Source organism: Pseudonaja textilis, chromosome 3, assembly GCF_049901715.1.
Source record: "Pseudonaja textilis isolate UNSWEBS1 chromosome 3, rPseTex1.2, whole genome shotgun sequence".
NCBI lineage: Eukaryota > Metazoa > Chordata > Lepidosauria > Squamata > Elapidae > Pseudonaja > Pseudonaja textilis.
This window is the reverse complement of record NC_141992.1, coordinates 103,117,805-103,135,808: the sequence shown is the minus strand read 5'-3', so window position 1 is coordinate 103,135,808 and position 18,004 is coordinate 103,117,805. Positions and strand designations below refer to the sequence as shown.

Below are 18,004 nucleotides of genomic sequence, written 5' to 3'. Positions count from 1 at the left end.
ATTCCATTCCCAAGGTCTGTCCTTAAGTCAAATTTGCAGGTAAACCAGAACAGCATTATTGATAATACGGTATAAGTAGTATTGTGCAATGACCTTGAGCCATTGTATATTTAATTTGAATCACTGTAAAATTAACTCAAATTTTGCTGCAGTAGGCTCTGTTCCTCACTATGGGTCATCCTTAAACAGAGCTGATCTTAATCTGGGGACTTGCTGTATTTTTAAAAAATGCATTAAGCTTATGATCAGGGGAACACACTTAATATACTATTTTAAGGTCCTCCAAACTCACTCCCCCCCAAATCCCCCAAATTACTAACTCTAAAACTTGCAACTTGTACCTTCCTAAGTATATCACCATTACAGCTCTTGCAGCTCTTGGTGATTCAACAAAGAATAGGAAAGAAGAGTGAGACTGCTGGAAACCAAAAGATCACTGTTTCAACTCTCTGCTTATCAGAGTTTGCAGCAATCCAACCAGCACACAAGTAAATAATTCAGCAGGATTCATTTATAGAAAAACTTGTGTATATACAACAATATAAAACATGATGCATGTATACAATACCCATGCAGCTCTTGCAACGTGTTAACAAGTACAAGGACAAGAAGCAGAAGCCAGAATTACCAGAATTCAGAAGCAATAATACAAAGACAAAGTAACGTACACACACACACATACAGATCAGCTAAGCCGCGCCCAGGCTCCAAGCCGTCTGAGTCACCAAACAGTCCCCATTAGCTAACCTGTTGTCTATTCCAATTTATAAACTCTTATACATTCACAATGCTATTATTCTTTGTTTAAATGTGAACAAAGCAGGATATGAATAATTAGCTGGAATTATCATCAATGTTATTTAAATTCTACATTTCCATATAAAGACACCATTCAACATTGCACACAGCAAGTACAGTAAAAAATATGCATAACTGACTTTGAAATCTAAACTGCAAGTCCTGAAAAACATAAATCTAATCTTTGCAGTCTTTTTTCTTAATGTAATTATGTTTTTGAATTAATGAAATGTTGCAGAGCTGCTTATTTATTATATCTTACCACATAGTGTGATAAGGAATGCATGTTGATCACACAGTGCACTTGATGTACTGTTTCTGAAAATTTTATTTTTACATTGCTTGATTGGGACTCTGGAAACTGCACTTGTGTTTACATAGAATAAACCAACTAGCCATGTTAGTTAATAACTAAACTATTAAAATTATGTACCCATATAAGGACAGAGATACAAAATACTTTAGTTAAACATATTTTTGAGTAGGAGCTGAATTGATTACTGTATTAGCAGACTTTGACAACTGCCTGAAATATAAGTTTTATTTTGGAGTATTTCATCTTTGTATATTATAGAGGCATAATGTTGGGCATGGTAATTTAAGCCATTGAATACAACCCCGTATCACGTTCAGCCTAGTTTCACTTGAATATTACAGAAAAAGGAAATCCTCCATCTCTCTGGCTAACTGGTTCCACTAACTAGGTAATCCTAAACTTATGGCTATAATTGACCCTGGAATTTTAGTCATAAATCAATGTAGCCATCCAAGCTCTCCTCATTGCAGTTCTTAAGGGACCGTGCTGGTTATTAAACAACTGCACAGGATTGCCCCAGTAGGTGGGAGAGGCCGTGGGAATCCAGCAGCCGCCAGCACTTGGGACTTAGGTTCACTTACCTTTCTGTCATCTCACTCCATCCTACCCATCAGCTGCATTCTCATGATGGTTCAGAAGTCTGCTTCCATCATGCAATTTGGAGAAGGGCACCTTCTGAACCATCATGATAATATGTTGCTAGAGTTGCTAGAGTTTTCTCCTCCAGAGATGAAAGTGCTAGCAAAGTTGGCATTCTGAAAGGTTCTAAGAGTCAGAGCCTTTAATGTTTTCACTTCCAGAGAGAAGGACGCTAGCAAAATAGGTGGATTCTGGAGGAGAAAACACTAAACGCTCTGAGTCTCAGCATTTCAGAGCTCTTCCAGAATGGAGAAGAATGCTAATGAAAGTGGTGGATATCATTTTACAAATTTTCCTACTGGCTGCCTGGACACCAGCAGAGAACACATAATTGCAGGGCACTTGGCAACCAGCCAAGCACCTGAAATGCTGCCAAGTGTCCAGGACAAAGGCAGCACAATATTTTATAACACCTGGAAATGCTTTATAGGCCATAAAGCACCCATTCTGTGACTGTCATTAAACAACCAGTTGTAGGTCAAGCACTATCTGGAACTGCTCAGATTAAAATGTGATTACTATATTATTTTAAGTATCAACACTGATGCTATAGATTTTATTGCATATCCACACAGAATTGGAATTTTACAAGCAGAGTTAAATCCTACACATGGATTGACCATAGGAAATACCTGGCATTATATCAGAACTCAACTAAAATTTGTTACTAATGTAAAAAATAACATTTGCCTTACTTTGACAACAAAGGCTTTAGTTTTCTAAAACCCTAAATACAAAAATAGTTGATTAGGTATCTTAGATTAAAAAACTGAATTTAATAAATTCAGATAAATTCTTAATTGGGTTCAGTGGCTAAATATATTAATAAGAAGTTCAAAATAAATTTGTGTTCCTATAAAAGACATTACATCCAGGATACCTTGCTGATGGAAATTTCAGAATCTTTATCTTTCTCTTCAAACATTTTTTGAAAATGAATAACATGCACGGGAATGAAAGTAGCTACATGTGTTTCAGAATGAAAGATTTCGGGAAATTCAGGTCAGAGAGCCAGATCTGAATACCAGATCAAAGATTAGTACAGGAAATAAGGAGCCAAGATTATTCAAACGAGTATAAAGTTATTTCATGCTATCAATCCTACAAGAATCTGAACTACTAATAGTCAAAGCAAATTAGGGGTAGATAAAAATAAATAGAATTCAAGGATGGCTGGACATATATCTCTTGTGGGCATGAAGGACTCCAAATTGATGATGCACTTGAGCCCACTCTCAGGCTAAGTCTGGTCATCTCCTACAGTTTGTAAAATAGTAAGCATCTTTATAATAATGCAGTGTCATAGAATCACATGGGTGGAAGAAACCTTATTGGTTTTTTAGACCAACCCTCTGCCAAAGGCAGGCGCCTTTATAGCATTCTGGACAAATGGTTGTCCAATCTCTTCTTGGAAACCTCCAGTGATGGAATACAACTCCAGGAGACAAGCTCTTCCATTAATTAATTGTTCTCACTGTCAGGACATTCCTCCTTATTTCCAGGCTGGATCTTCCTCTGACAAGCTTCCATCCATTGCTTCTTGTCCTTCCCTTAGGTGCTTTGGAGAACAAATTGATTCCTTCTCTCCTTCAGGTATTGGAAGAGAGCTGTCATGTTACCCCAAGCCTTGTTTTTATTAGGCTAAACAAACCTAGTTCTCTTAGCTGCTTATTATAGGGTTTAAACTCCAGGCCCTTTATAATTTTAGTTGCTCTCTTCTGTACTCTTTCTAGGGCCTCAGCATCTTTTTTTGTATCATGGTGACCAGAATTGGACACAGTACTCCAAGTGTGGTCTCACCAGTGCAGTATAAAGCAGTATTATCACTTCTCATGATCTTGGATGCTATCCTTTGTTGATTTTTTGGCAGCTACTACACACTGCTGGCTCATACTTAAAGCTGTGGTCCACATGGACACTTCGATCCTTCTCAGAATTGCTACTGATGACCAGGTGCTGCCTATTCTATACCTATGCATTTGGTTTTTCATGGTTAAGTACAGGACCTTACTTTTCTCACCACTTTCATCTTGGGCCAATGCTCAAGTCTATCAAGATCCTTCTGAATCTTGAGTATCTTCCAAAGTGTTAGCAATTCCCCCCAGCTTGGTGTCATCTGCAAATTTGATACTACCCCTTCTATCCTCATACCCAGGTCATTTGTGTCAGAAGAATCTAACGTGGAGGTGTTATGTATAATATAGTTCTTCTTACCTAGACTAACCATGATTCTGCTTTTCAATTGGATAGTGGACATTTGAATGGGAGTGAAATACCTTGACAATAACAAAGTAATTGATTATATTCTATGTGATATTTTGAACTGCATTCTCATTAAATGTGGAACAGATGATAATACACAGCTTCATTATTGTCATTCTATTGTCTTAGAAAAATATTCTAAGAATGTTCAGCTGGGGTTCCTTGTCAAAGCAGAGGGAGAGTTCAAATAGGACAAAGCAAAGGGAGATTTCAAATAGACTTTTCTCCTGAGCCTTGCAGTTTTCTGCATATTCACAAATGATGTTAAGATGTGGAATGAATTTTTACAGATGTGATAAAACTTATAAAAAACATGGTTCCTGATAACTTCATGTCATCTGCTTGGCAATAGGACAGAAGGATATATTTTGTCTTTGGTTCCTTTCAAGGTTTTTTGGGGAGGGGGGGTCTGATTTCCCCCTTTTTATATACCTGCTAATTTACAAAGTTCTCTTTATTTCATTTACTTTTCTAATATAATAATTTTAGGGTACCACAAAAATATTTTAATGAAGTGTTCATTATTCTGTCTTTAAATTTTGCATACCAAATTGAGACATATTGATAACAACTATTAATGGTGACTAATTGTGCACTTTTTTCTCAAGGTTTAATGGCCATATCTAATAATGTAGTTATGATCTAAGGCAGCAACCTCATAGCACTGTGATGTAACAGCTTGATAGTCACTCCTTTTGCAATGTAAGGTTTATTTTTGTATCTTTCCAGAGACAGAAAGAACATGGGCGAATTTCCCTACAGTTATTCCCTGGGGGTGCAGGGTGGGGAATGGGGGAGAAGGAGGGAGGAAGGGAGGCAAGAGAGAGAGAGAGAAAGAGAGGGAGGGAGGGAGAGAGAGAGAGAAAGAGATGAAAGAGGGAGAGGGAGAAAGAGAGAGATGATGGAGAGGGAAGGAGAGAGAAAGAGATGAGAGAAAGGGGAGGGAGAGAAAGTGAGAGAGAAAGAGACAGATGGGAGAGGGAGATAGAGAAAGAAAGATGAGGGAGGGAGAGATAGAGAGGGAGAAAGAGATGGGAGGGAGGGAGGGAGCTGTGGAAAGAAGCTTTTTAATGACAAGGAACCAAGATGAATGACATTCAGCAAGGTTTCTTGGCTAGCTAGTAAGATTGGGAGAGGGCAGGGGTGGGATTCTATCAGTTCTGACCGGTTCTATAGAACCCATTGTTAACTTTCTAAGCAGTTCGGAGAACCGATAGTTAGAAGAAATCTCCTTTTGTTTTTTTCCACCCTTATTACATTCTTGGCAGTATGCCTAGACTTACTTTCTCTGAAGGAGGTTTATTTCCTTTCCTGATACGTTTTTAAAGGGGAAGAGTTGTTTTAAGCTTTTTACACTGCTGTTGGGAGGAAATATTCCCCTGGAAATACTTCCAGCTGGCATGCAATAATCAGCACTTTGAAGAAATAATTGAATAACAAAGCAGAGCTGTGGAAAGAAGCTTTTTAATGACAAGGAACCAAGATGAATGACATTCAGCAAGGTTTCTTGGCTAGCTAGTAAGATTGACATTCAAATGCGAGTTTACATACCCTTTCTGAGTTTTGGTCTAAAACTAGTTTTTGGTGAAGTTTAATTCTTGCTTGGTGACGTTTAATGCTGTGTTTATTGATGGGATAATTTTCCCTTATTCAGCTTTGTTTGGAAGGAAAAAGATTAATCTTTGTTCCTGAAAAGAAACTGGGTTGAGAAATCTGGCTAGTTCCTGTGCCTATTTGTTCTGGTAACTGGTTTAACAAGCAACAGCTACTGTTGTGATTTAATTATTTGTATTGTGTTTGGATTTTTCCTGCCTCATGGTTTCTTTTTCTATCTGGGAAGGGGGGTCTTCCTTCACTGCTTTAGTGGTATCTGGCAATGTCCCTTTGGGGTGTACTTCCAAGAGGCGGGATGCAAGCTTGGCACTGATTATGTTACTGCCTTTCTGGGGGGCATGTGACCTTTCCTTAAATCTGAATGATTTCCTTAGGGTATCTTGTGAGATGAGCGAGACCAGCTTATATCTTTAAGTGGTGCAAATGGATCTAAGGATTGCTTTTCCTGGGTCTGTTCTTTCTGGAGAGTTTAAATGACCTCTCTGCCAAAGGGTTTCACTTTATGAGCAAGAGTTCGCTGCTGATAGTTATCATGGCATTTTAACTATTTTAATTCCTCAAGGTGCTCTGGCACCCTGCCTGATTTGTAACTCCGGCTTCCAGATATTTTTAATCTAATGATTGGTATTAGGGCAGCTTTTTGCAAGCAAAGAAGCTTTTTGTATTTTTCTATGGGTAATCCTTGATTTATACCAGTTCATTTAGTGACCATTCAAAGTTACAATGGCACTGAAAAAAGTGATTTATGACTGTTTTTCACACTTACGACTGTTGCAGCATCCCACTGTCATGAGAGACTGGGTGAACAGAAGTGCCCCTTGATGTGAGTGACATCAAGTTGGCCATGCCCACCCAGTCACATAACCACCAAGCCACATCCAGCTAAGCCACACCCACAGAACCGGTTGTTAAAATATTTGAATCCCACCCCTGGGAGAAGGAGCTAGAGATAGAGAGGGAGAAAGAGAGAGATGGGAGGGGGGGGAGAAAGAGAGATGAGAGAGGGGGAGAGAGGGAGGGAGGGAGGGAGAGAGAAAGAAAGAGAGAAAGATAAAAAGGAGGGAGGGAGGAAGAGTGAGATAGAGAGAAGGAGAAAGTGGGAGAAAGAGAGAGATGGGAGAGGGAGAGGGAGAGAGAACTGTTTCCCATAGAAAACACCAAGAGCCACAAAACCTGGGTAGGCGTGGCTGGGGGAGTCATGTGACTCGGTGGGAGTCATTGACATTGAGTTGGCCATACCCACCTAGGTTTTGTGGCTCCTGGTGTTTTGTTTTCTGTGGGAAATGGATCCAAATGCTGTTTGAGTGTTTAAGGTTGCAAACCCCTGGCCTAGAGAAAGACATCATGAACAGTGGCATGTTGACATCAAAATGAGTACTTGGTGTTTCATGATATTTTGCAAAGAGCTGCAATTTAGCACAAGTTAGTTACAATAATTGATGTGGTGCATAACTCATGGCATTGCATGTGATTATTTGCCTTCCTTCAGGCACCCACGATTCTGACTGAGACATGACAATAGTGTTGTAATACCTGAGGGCTGCCAAATAGAATAAAGCAGTCCTAGATCTAATGTATGTGGTATGTTGCAAAAAAGAGCAGAAACTGCTATAAGATCATTTCCATGCCTAGTAGAGTTTTTTAAATATTAGAGGATGCTGTAGTTGTTGGAATTTGTTGGAACTAGTTAATGACATGACCACTTTTGGATCCTGAAGAATCTATGAATTTAAATCACAGATCTGCTGGAATCTTTTATGATATCCTACAGTGTGAAGTGGTGGGGATTATAGCTAAAACAGAGACTGCTAGCTCCTCAATTTTATATTAATCATAAGAAAGGGCGTTCTGGTGATTTTTTTTTACAAAAGAATAAAATACTTCCGTAACTGTGAACCAGAGTTATATAAACATTGAATTAAGCAGCTGTGTTGAAAATAACCTTAATGCAACAATAATAAACGTGTAAGTTTCATTATAACCCTATAATCGTGGTGTTAATGTGCTTTAGGCTGTCATTTGCAATCTGTACTCCATACCTCTGCTGCTTTATGTATAAATAAGAGTGACTGAGAGTCATAGTTTCTTAATGTCTTATATTGCTTTCTAGTTCCATGTCCGATACATGAAAGAACAGCCTGTAATACGGTACCAAAGGCTGATGCTGTGGTAACAATAGACTGACACCTTTTAGATTTCTGGCCCCCGAAGATGAATGTGACAGACCAGCATTGACCTGGTAGTCCTGAGCAACAGCTCCAAGTAAGGGAGTGGAAGAGCAGGCCCTTCCTGCTGCTGTTGGTACTACTGTAAAACTTTGTAGCGTGTGGAACACCTCGTCATGATGGCCACTGATGGATTTCTTTCTCTCTCTTAGGCTAATGGAGGTTGGCAAGATGCTACAACTCCTTCGTCTGTGACTTCCCCCACAGAAGGCCCTGGCAGCGTTCACTCTGATACCTCCAACTGATCTCCTAGCAATCCAGTATCCCCGGCTGCTCCTACCCTGTACCAGGCAGAGGTGGGGACAGAGAGGGGAGAGTTTTTTTCTCCTGTTGATGCCAGCAGGCTGGAATCAGAGCTGACTGGCCCACCCAACAGGAGTCTCCTTCTCTTCTCTCTTTGGGGATGCTTTTCAGCCAGTCTGGACACTTCTTTATACTCTCTTCCCTTTCTTTTCTGGGTAGAAGCCACCTTTTCTTTCGCCATCACCATTGCCTGTCCTCTCACAGCAAAATAATAATCAGAAGAAGAAAAAAATCTGAAAGCATTTGTACTTTTTATGTTGTTGCTGTTGTTGTCGTTATTGTTGTTTTTATCCCAGTGTCAGTCCCTCCAGCCTACCAGGTATCTGATTGCCTCCTCCCATTTCTCTGGTGTTCTCACTACCTCTTTTCAGGAGCCATCTAAGCTCTTCCCTTGGCTTTTGGGCACCATACTTCTTTCATACGAGACAATGATCTGTTCCTTTAAGATCCTGAATCTTTGGTGAGTTGCCTTCCAGGACAATCTGTTACAGGTTGGATAAATGCAGTCCGGGTGCTGCAAGATATGGCTGAAACCAGAGGTGGTATTCAGCAGGTTCTGATCAGTTCTGGAGAACCGGTAGCAGAAATTTTGAGTAGTTCAGAGAGCTGGCAAACACCACCTCTGACTGGAGATTTTACAGTATCCTTCCCCTGCCATGCCCACCAAGCCACGCCCACAGAACCAGTAGTAAAAATATTTGAATCCCACCACTGGCTGAAACACGCCACATGGCTGAAACACGCCACATGGCTGAAACACGCCACATGGTTACAAGATAGGAAAATGTTAGCAAAGCTACTCTTTACCACCCCTTCATGTTTCTTATCCACCCTAGACATGAACTTCTCAATTTGGTTGTTCCACACTTTCAGTGGAACTGTAATTAGGGATGTGTACATCCTTTTTCATGAAGAAAATGCATAGTTGCTTCATATAACATGATGCAAGTACAGTAAATCTGGGTAGTAAATGATCTTTTCCCAATTTGGGTTCTACAAATAACATTTTGCTGATGCAGAAAAGACTTTCACATTTTCATTTGAAAAGAAAACCATGTAAGAACAGAGCAATAAAGACCTGTGCATGGCACTGTGGTCTTCAGTCTTACACCCTCTGATTTCTCAGCTTTATCCAAGCATCATGTGCCTGGATGCGTCATAAACCTTAAGTATTCAGAAAGGGAGGGAGGTTATATTCACAATAAAGCTGACGAAATTGCCAAATACCCATAGCTTTCATTACATTCCTAATTTACCAATATCTGTTACACAAAGAAAGAAATCACTGGGAAATTACTTCCAAGCTGCTAGAATATACAACTTGCACTAGTAAACATTTGGACCTGTGTGGTTTTACATATTATAATTTGGTTATACATCCTTGCTAAAATTGTGGTGTTGCCCTAATTGTGAAAAAAAAATAGATTGACACTTCACTTCTAAACAAAACTTTTCCTACTAGAAAAAACAGTAAAATTGATGAGTGGGATGAGATGGGAAGAAGATAAATAAACAACTATTGGAATTGAATATTGAAAAATACATATTTTGCATGGTGGCCTTAAACAATTGCCTGCGCTCTAACACATTTCTCCAGAATCAGATGAATTGGGTTGCCTCCTAATCTTAACCTGAGGACTGATCTCCTTTCAGCAAAGCCTATTCAGGGGAACATCTAATGGATTGACTGTCTTTCGTGAGGGATCTTAATAGAATGGCATAAAATGACCTAAGCTGATCTGGGTTTAGTGATACCATATAAAAGTATCAGGCGCCATGTTTAAGAACAGTGGCCGCTGGTACATTCTCTGTCCAGGGCGATGCTGATATTGCAGGGTATCACACTGTAAACTTCCTTGGCTGTAATTGTTATTATTCCATCCTTTCAATTGAAAAGGGCTTTTTTCATTTAGGGTCATTGTGAATTCAAACTGATAAATAATCCAGATTAATTAACACAGATTACAAATAAATCTGTGAACAACATTAGCAACATTGTGTGGAAGGGATGCCGAGACCTTGAAGCTTTTTATGAGAAATCCATGGCTCTCTTGGTCCATCAGCTCTTGATAATCTGCATATACCCAGAATTAAATCCAAGTAAATTGGAGGCACTATAGATTTAGTGGACAAACTAATGTTTCATAATTTTATTGTGATGATTGATTTGAGCAAAGGACTCACTTTTCAAAGCAACCTGTCCACCCTATGAGTGAATCTGCCAGAATGACTTCATATGGGTTTTGGGACTCCCTTAGCAAATGCAATAGCCATAAGGAGCTCTTCCAGTTGCTAAGCCTGTTAGAAAGGGTCCCAAAAGGGACATGAAGCATCTCTGCAGCATGAAGCAACTGAAGGCAAAATAGCAGCCACCTCTCACAGGCCTAGCGTGCCTTTTAAACTAGGATGAATTTAAAGAAAAAGGCAAAAACAAGAAGCAAATACTAGCAAAGAGGTTAAAGCCATAGTATCTACATAATATTTGTAATGAGATGGAAATGAGGAAGGAGATTGCAGAAGTAGGTAGAGGTGGCGTTTGGTGGGCGATGTCTTATGGACAAAATATAGTTGACCACATCAAAAGTGTATATTTAAGTTTAGTACATGAGGGGAAAATAATAGATAGCATTGCTTAGGGTTTGGATGAAATAAACCTTTGCCAAATGTTACATGCACCAGATGCACCAGATTTGGCCACACAAATGCAGACACCACAACAAAAAATTGGAATTTGGTTTCTCTGCTGCCATCTAGTGATCATGTGGATTCATGCAGCCAAGATGAGTTATCCTTGATGAAGGTCAGTGTGCATGGATTTGAATATTTGTTTAATGTAATTAAGTGTAATTAGGTTAGTTGCAATTAATTACATTAATTGTGTGATCTTTATCTAATGTGTCTATTGGCAACTTTCTTAGAGACCATTATGTTGCTGTGATAAATGAAAATATGACATAGTCTCCTTGAAAACAGATTTTATTCAACTTCCGTTTATAGAGTGTTGTGCCGTGTTATTTATTAACTTCATTTCAAACTATTACCTGGACTGTGCAATTTGCATGGCAGACTACAATTGTCTGGGAGGGGAAAAAGAGATGGAACTGCATTTATCTGCCTGTAACAATATATCTTTCTATTATGGTCTGTCATGGTATGGTACTGAACTTCCTAATGGTACATACACTGGTAGTAATTCTTTGCATATCCAGATTTACTATTTTTATTATAATTATGTAATACTGATATTTTTGCTTAACTGTGAGCTACCTTCTCATGGATTTGGTTCTTTATTTTCTGCCCAGAAAAACCCAACTTCGATACCAAAAACAAAAAAAATAAAAAAAGTGCAGAAACGTTAAAAAAAAGAATCCTAAAAAAGTTAAAAAAAATTAAACCGTTCAATTCTTTCAGCTTTATTAACATTTTCCATTGTTTCTTGCGATTTGTGTCTCGTTCTTTGTAGTATTGATGATGATGAACATTTGATAATGAATGTTCTTGTATATTCAGATAAAAGAAAAACAAACCAAAAAGCAGTCTGAATTTAATAGTGTTTATAAAAATAAAAAGTTACCCTCATAGCACGCATCAAAGGACAGGCAGTCCCCATCCTGTCCTGTGGCAAAAAGAGCTTCATACCTGTATAGTTTTTAACAACAAGTTACCTACATTTGCCCTTCTTTGGTTTCCATTTTTAATGCATTTGTGAATTAGTTCAAGAATGGTAGACAAGTGTAGAGTTGTGCACATTCATTTCCTGTTACACAATGTTTTAAAAGAAGTGACAGTAATTCATTTTGTAAAACTTTTAACAATGGTTGGAATAGTGAGCATAATAGGTACACTTAATACTTTGTTTACTAACTTTGAATGCCAGAAGTGACATTTTCATTATCTTCTGCATAAATTTTAAAGGGGGCTTTTATTTTAGGCCCAATCCACTGGTAAATTCTCCAGCATAAGCCTCCCCTGAAACAAATGGAAGCTATGCAAGGGCTTTTGCTGTGCGGCTCCATTTTTTTTTCCGACAAGGCTTATGCAGGATACTAGACTCATCTCATTTATGTTTATCTCTCTCTTTCTCTCTCTTTTTCTCTCTCTTTTTTGTCAAACTATGGCCTTGAAAATATATTTTCCAATTCCCTTCTTAAATTTTTATTGCCTTTAAAGTGATGTGAAAAGCTTCTTTAGCTAACAGAAAAAAGATAAATTATTTTCCCTTAAATGTGCTTAGTTTATATAAAATCAATACTCTTGTTTATTGGTCTGATGCCAATAAAATGCGTTAGGACTAGAGATCCTAAAATTTGTAACCAGAATAACCAATATCTCATGAAGCATAATTGGTAGGTGGAAAACTGCCTCTGGCTCAAGGCTGGAAATAAGACCTCAAATGATGAGCAAGGTACCTGAAATACTCAACTTCTTGAAATTTATCTAACCTCCATTCTCACCTGGTTTGCTTGCTAGTAATGGTGAACTAAACTTTCTGAAGACTCCCACCTGGGGATGTCTGGCTGCTTGGTTTCCCTGAACAGCTTTGAGAAGGCTAGAGAAGATCCACATCAACTTTCTCTTCTTGGAATATGAGGACGTAGAACATTGCTTCTACTGCCCATCAGGTTGCCATCAGGTGATAAGCAGTGTGTGCCAAGATGCAATATTTGTGCCCTTTTTAAGAAAAGATGACTTGACCTACTGTGGTGGCACAATAGAATACAGTATTGAAGGCTAACTCTGCCCACTGCCAGAAGTTCTCTTCTGACTGGCTCAAGGTTAACTTTAGCCTACCATCCTCCCGAGGTTGATAAAATGAAGACCCAGATTGTTAGAGGCAATATGCTGACTTTGGAAACTGCCCAGAGAATGCTGTAAAACACTATGGGCAGTATATAACTTTAAGTGCTATTGCTATTGCTACACAGGAAATTATAAGTAGTAGGGTGTAGGGTTACTGTTTGCTACTTGCCAAGATAGCAGGGGAAGGGGAGAGGTACTCATTGACAGTTGCCTGGTCAGTGCAACAGTTATGTTCTTTATGAAGTGAAAGTGCTAATTCTTTTTGCCACATCCGATCTTCCTTGCCACCACCAGATAATGTGAACCAGCATTCTGCTCTATTGTTTGTAACTTCCCTCCCTTCCCCATGTCCTGGTTTTCTGTGCAAAAATTAGCCCCAGGACCCACTTGGGGTATTAACCAAAGCTGCTGATCTGCCAGCTGCTCCCCAGTCATGCCTGTATTTAGAAAGGAGAACCAAGAGTGGTAGGCAAGCATATTGGAAATCACTAGGCAAAGGGTGTCCCCTTGTGCCATCAATCATCACTTCCAGGCTGTACCACCTGCCCACCAAGAAAACGCTCATAAAAGGCAGTCATATGTTTAAAATACTATCTAGTCAGATCTCTTTATTGGTACTATATTTTTAAGATTAAACAGTAGATGAAATGTACTATTTCATCCTGTCTTCTTAAATACTTATCTAAATGACTTTCTGGGAGATGCTCGTCAATCTTAATTCAAGGACAACCTTGGTCCACAATTGAGCCTGGTTTGCTAGTACAACTCTTGCTATTTTCTCTCATTTCTCTCAATTATCAGTACCTTTGTTAAAGAATCATTAATGAAGAAATTATCATAATGGGGAACAAAGCAATAACTAAAATCAGTTATGAAAGAAAGTATGAAATTTCAATGCCCTTGCTGTTCAAAAAGCACTTTGCCAGTTTGGTGGATTTTGGAATGCTAAGACAATTGTGTAAATATTACTAAAGAGTTGCCCCATGATCAGGACCAAGGGCTAGGGTAACTAACTGCATCATTAGCATCAAGGATATGCTCCCTTATCTCTCAGTTCAGAATGAGAGCAAAATAATTAGCATTATTTGTCCTCACTGCCATTATGGGTTAAATCTGATTAGCTACCTCGTGATATGACATCATCACATGTAATGTGATTCCTGATTTGCTGAGCCAAAGATGCATTCTTCTATAGCCTCATTTTTCAGACTATGAAAGTAGAAGAGGAAGGATCCTGCAAAGTTTCAGAGTTCAGAGGTTTTGCTGGGGAAAATGCATGTTGCTTTTTCAAACCAACAAAAAATGTTCTGTCTCTATTTCTTCATTCAACAATGTTACAACATGTACTTACTTCCAATGAGACATTGTAGGGCAAAATTACATTCTGTATACAGTGTTGAAAACAATGTTTGTATTGGTTTTGCTAGTTTGTTTTGGATTTTAGAATATTTTTTTCATCTATGGGGAAAAACAATTTCTAACGGCCCCCATTTTGCTGAAGTTTTGGAGACTTTCTTTTCATTTTTTATTTTCAAAGAAAAGGGGAGGGTGGACAAATTGCATCCGAAATGCATCCAGTTCTTTCCTAGTAAGGCTTTTGAGATAACTGCCTTGATATTATTTAATCCTGAAAAAGCATCCTTTCTCATTTCAGATTTAGGGTCACACAGCAAAAGAGTAGCAAATCCAACCCACAACACCCCTCCCCTGCCCAAACTACCAATAAATATGGGAACTGTGTTTTTTAAAAATGGACACTAAAAAGTTACAGGGATCTCTTTGATCCCTTCCAAAAGTTATAGGCAAACTTTTAAACTCTGGCGTAAACACCAAATGTTCATTGGTTTGAAAAATAATGTGCTTTGAGTTGGACATACCCTGCACTCTGTTGTTTAGACAGACACTAACAAACCTCTTCTAACTACAAGCAAAAAAATAAATCTATGATTATGCTGAGTCAGCAGATTTACAGACCAGGGCTCATGTCTAAAAAACAAATTGTATGCTCTTTGGATCTACAGTACCCTGAATCTAATTATTTGTAGATTTAAAATAATCCCAGTCCACCTTAATGTTTTCTGTTTCTACTATACCTTGCCAGAGAGAAATCTCAAACTAGTAAAAGTATATTGCTGTGCAATTCACACTGCATGGAGAAAGCAGTGTCTAATCCAAATTCTCATTTGTTCAAAATGTTATCTTTTTGACTGATGGCCATTGCTTCTCAGAAAGAATCAGGGAGTCAAAATGATAGTGCTTTCAAAAATGATATAACAGGAATCAGTCAGAATTTATCCCTGCAGCAAGGAAGAATCCAAGGTTCAGTCTGGTAGTAGGGATTTATAGGACTGGACTCATTTAGGGAACAAAATTTGATATATGATTCAATATTTAAAAAACTGAATCTGTAAAACAATGGATGGCAACACTGTTCTTTATTTGCAAGGTATGATGAGGTTTTCACATCACTCTTTGCATTGGCCCCTTATTTTTCCCATGCAACCTTGTTTGCATAAAGCTTTTAACATATAATTGCCATTGTTATTATCAAAATGTATCACAAAATGCATTATTTGTTCTTAATAGGATGCCTTTTTTCTTGCAAAGATATCCTGTTGTATTTTCAATTGCTTTGTCTTTTCTTATGTTTCCAATAATTTTTCAATATTAAGAAATATTCTCTTTGCTTTGATTTACATCAGTTTTTCTGCTTCCTTAAAGATAAGGCCTGTGTCTTTTGGATCTCCACTGAAACTTTTATGTTCTATAATAATACTAACAAGATGTAGGTTTTACAGTCTCCTGATTTGTATTGCTACTGCATATTCCAAATAAATTGTTTCTTTTGTTGCAAAAACTGGTGTACGTCTTCTACAGAAAAAACTTGTCTTCATCCTAAATTATTTTAGTTTTATCAACAAGAATAAAATACAGGAAAAAAAAAACAGAAAAACATACATCCAACACTAACAACAAAAAAACGTGTATAAAAGGGGGGGAAATGACCCAAATGTCAAATAAATCTAACATTAAATATAAAGAATCCATCATGTCTAGATGCTAAAAAGAAAATAAATAAAAAACACTGATGGATTCTCTTTCCCTTGCATAATGGGTTTATAAATAGTTATAAGCTTTTCCATTGTTATTTAATTAAAAAATACTGTATTAAATAAACAAATATTCCAGGTGGGAAAGTCTCTATCCAATAATCAAATCAGCCCAATGAATATATGAATATTTTTTTAAAAAAGTCAAATATGAATTTTTTTTAAAAAAAGTCAAAGGTTAACCCTGTGTTACAGTAATCTTCAAATCCCACTGTTGACCATCTGTTATTGTATTTTAATGTATAGAAAGTCCACAAATGGCTTCCAACCTCTTAACTTCTCCAATCTATTGTCTCTAATCAAGGCAGTATAATTTCATCATCTGTGCTAATTCAGTCAATTTTAAAATCCACTCTTCAACAGACTCTTTTTATTTCCAATGTTTAGCAAGTACAATTCTTGCTCCCATCATCATGTGAAGGAATAGCACCCCAAACTGTTTTTCAACTGGCCATATTTAAAACTAGCTCTATACCCGTGATTCACTACAAAATTATGTGATCAGGCTTAGTTGTTGGGGAGGAAAATAGTGGGGGGGGATTTGTGCCTCTGCCTACCAGCATCCATCGGTATTCATCTGGCTAGCGTCTTGCCAGTGTGTGAGACAGTTGAGGCCTGTTTGGAAACTGAAACATGAAGACTGAAACAGTATTTGCTGTGTGAGCAAGGAGACAGCAAGGAGCCTCAGAGTGGCTTAGTTCAACTGTTCTGTACTAAATCTGGTTGCTGCTCTGAAACTGAAACTGAAACTCCTTGCTTGTGTTTTGCATTTGGAACAGATTACTTTTCTGGTGGGGAGGCTGAGTAGAACTCCTTAGCATCAGAGCGTGTAAATAATAATGTATGAAATACTAATGCTCTGATGGTCATTTTTAAAAATCATTTCTTAGTGAACACCTAGAAGCCAAGAGGAACATGCATGCCAAATTTCAAGTTTGTTGGCTTTATGGTTCTGGAGATTTTGTGATGATGTGTGAGTGATATTTCCCTTTTAATATAGATAGATACCGAAAAGAAAAACTTCAGGTTTCATTAATATTTGTGTCTTAAATATTTTCTGCATTATGATTATTATGTTTATCCAAATGATTTAACGTGTTTACAAGACCACCACATATGCTAAAATATACCAGGATTTTGGATACATTTCCAATACTTGTTAGAAATCCCTCTATATATTTTTGTTAATCTGTCTGGGGTTGAATACCAATAATACACATATTGCAAAAAAAAAAAATTCAAACTATAATTCAAAGTAAATTTTAAACCATTAGTCCATATATTCTCCTATTTATTTAATATGTTGTACCCACAATTTTTCACCCGTTACCATGCAATCTTTAACATATTCATCTTCCAGATTCATTTAAATAACATTTTATATATTTTAGCTATCAGATGATCATTTGCAGAACATAAATTCAGATTTAGTTCCTGTGAAAACAAAACTTTTTTAAATCTTTCAAAAATTATGTAATAATTAAACCAATCACAAACAAATTCTTCATTTGCTAGTTGTTCTCTTGTATTTATCTTAAGTCCCTCTTCTTTAAATATCAATAAATCCCAATAAGTGTTGTGACCAAGGCTTATTGAGACACTAAAAAACACGCGTTAGTCCCAACCCCTTTTTTCTTTATTTCAATGGCTGTGAATTTTAGTCATTCACAACCCGTAATGAGTCTCAAACAGTTTGTAAATAGTCCCATGGAAGTTTGCCAAAGTCCTTCAGGATAGGTCTGATAAGCACACACCTTTATCTTCCTTGAAATGCTGCCAACAACTAAATTTCCAATTAGTTATACAAGACCAAACAGAGCACAAATTCAACACAGAGCTTCAGGTTTCAAACTGACCAGTATGAACAAAGTTGCTTCCTGCAAAGTTCATGGCCCTTTGCTCCTCCTTTATGTCTTATGGGATGGCCAATCACCTCT

At 37.7% G+C, this 18,004-nt stretch overlaps 1 protein-coding gene across 3 annotated transcripts in view; it reads left to right on the top strand.

Moving 5' to 3' along the window:
• The window catches only part of PBX1 (PBX homeobox 1), a 163,250-nt gene extending 147,436 nt beyond the window's left edge, over window positions 1–15,814 (top strand). For all 3 annotated transcript variants that reach the window (XM_026703419.2, XM_026703420.2, XM_026703418.2), the window contains one exon: window positions 8,007–15,814. In XM_026703419.2, the coding sequence (XP_026559204.1) occupies window positions 8,007–8,099 (93 nt within the window). In that variant the 3' untranslated portion in view covers window positions 8,100–15,814. The remainder of the gene's footprint in view (window positions 1–8,006) is intronic.
• Window positions 15,815–18,004: the final 2,190 nt, after the last annotated feature.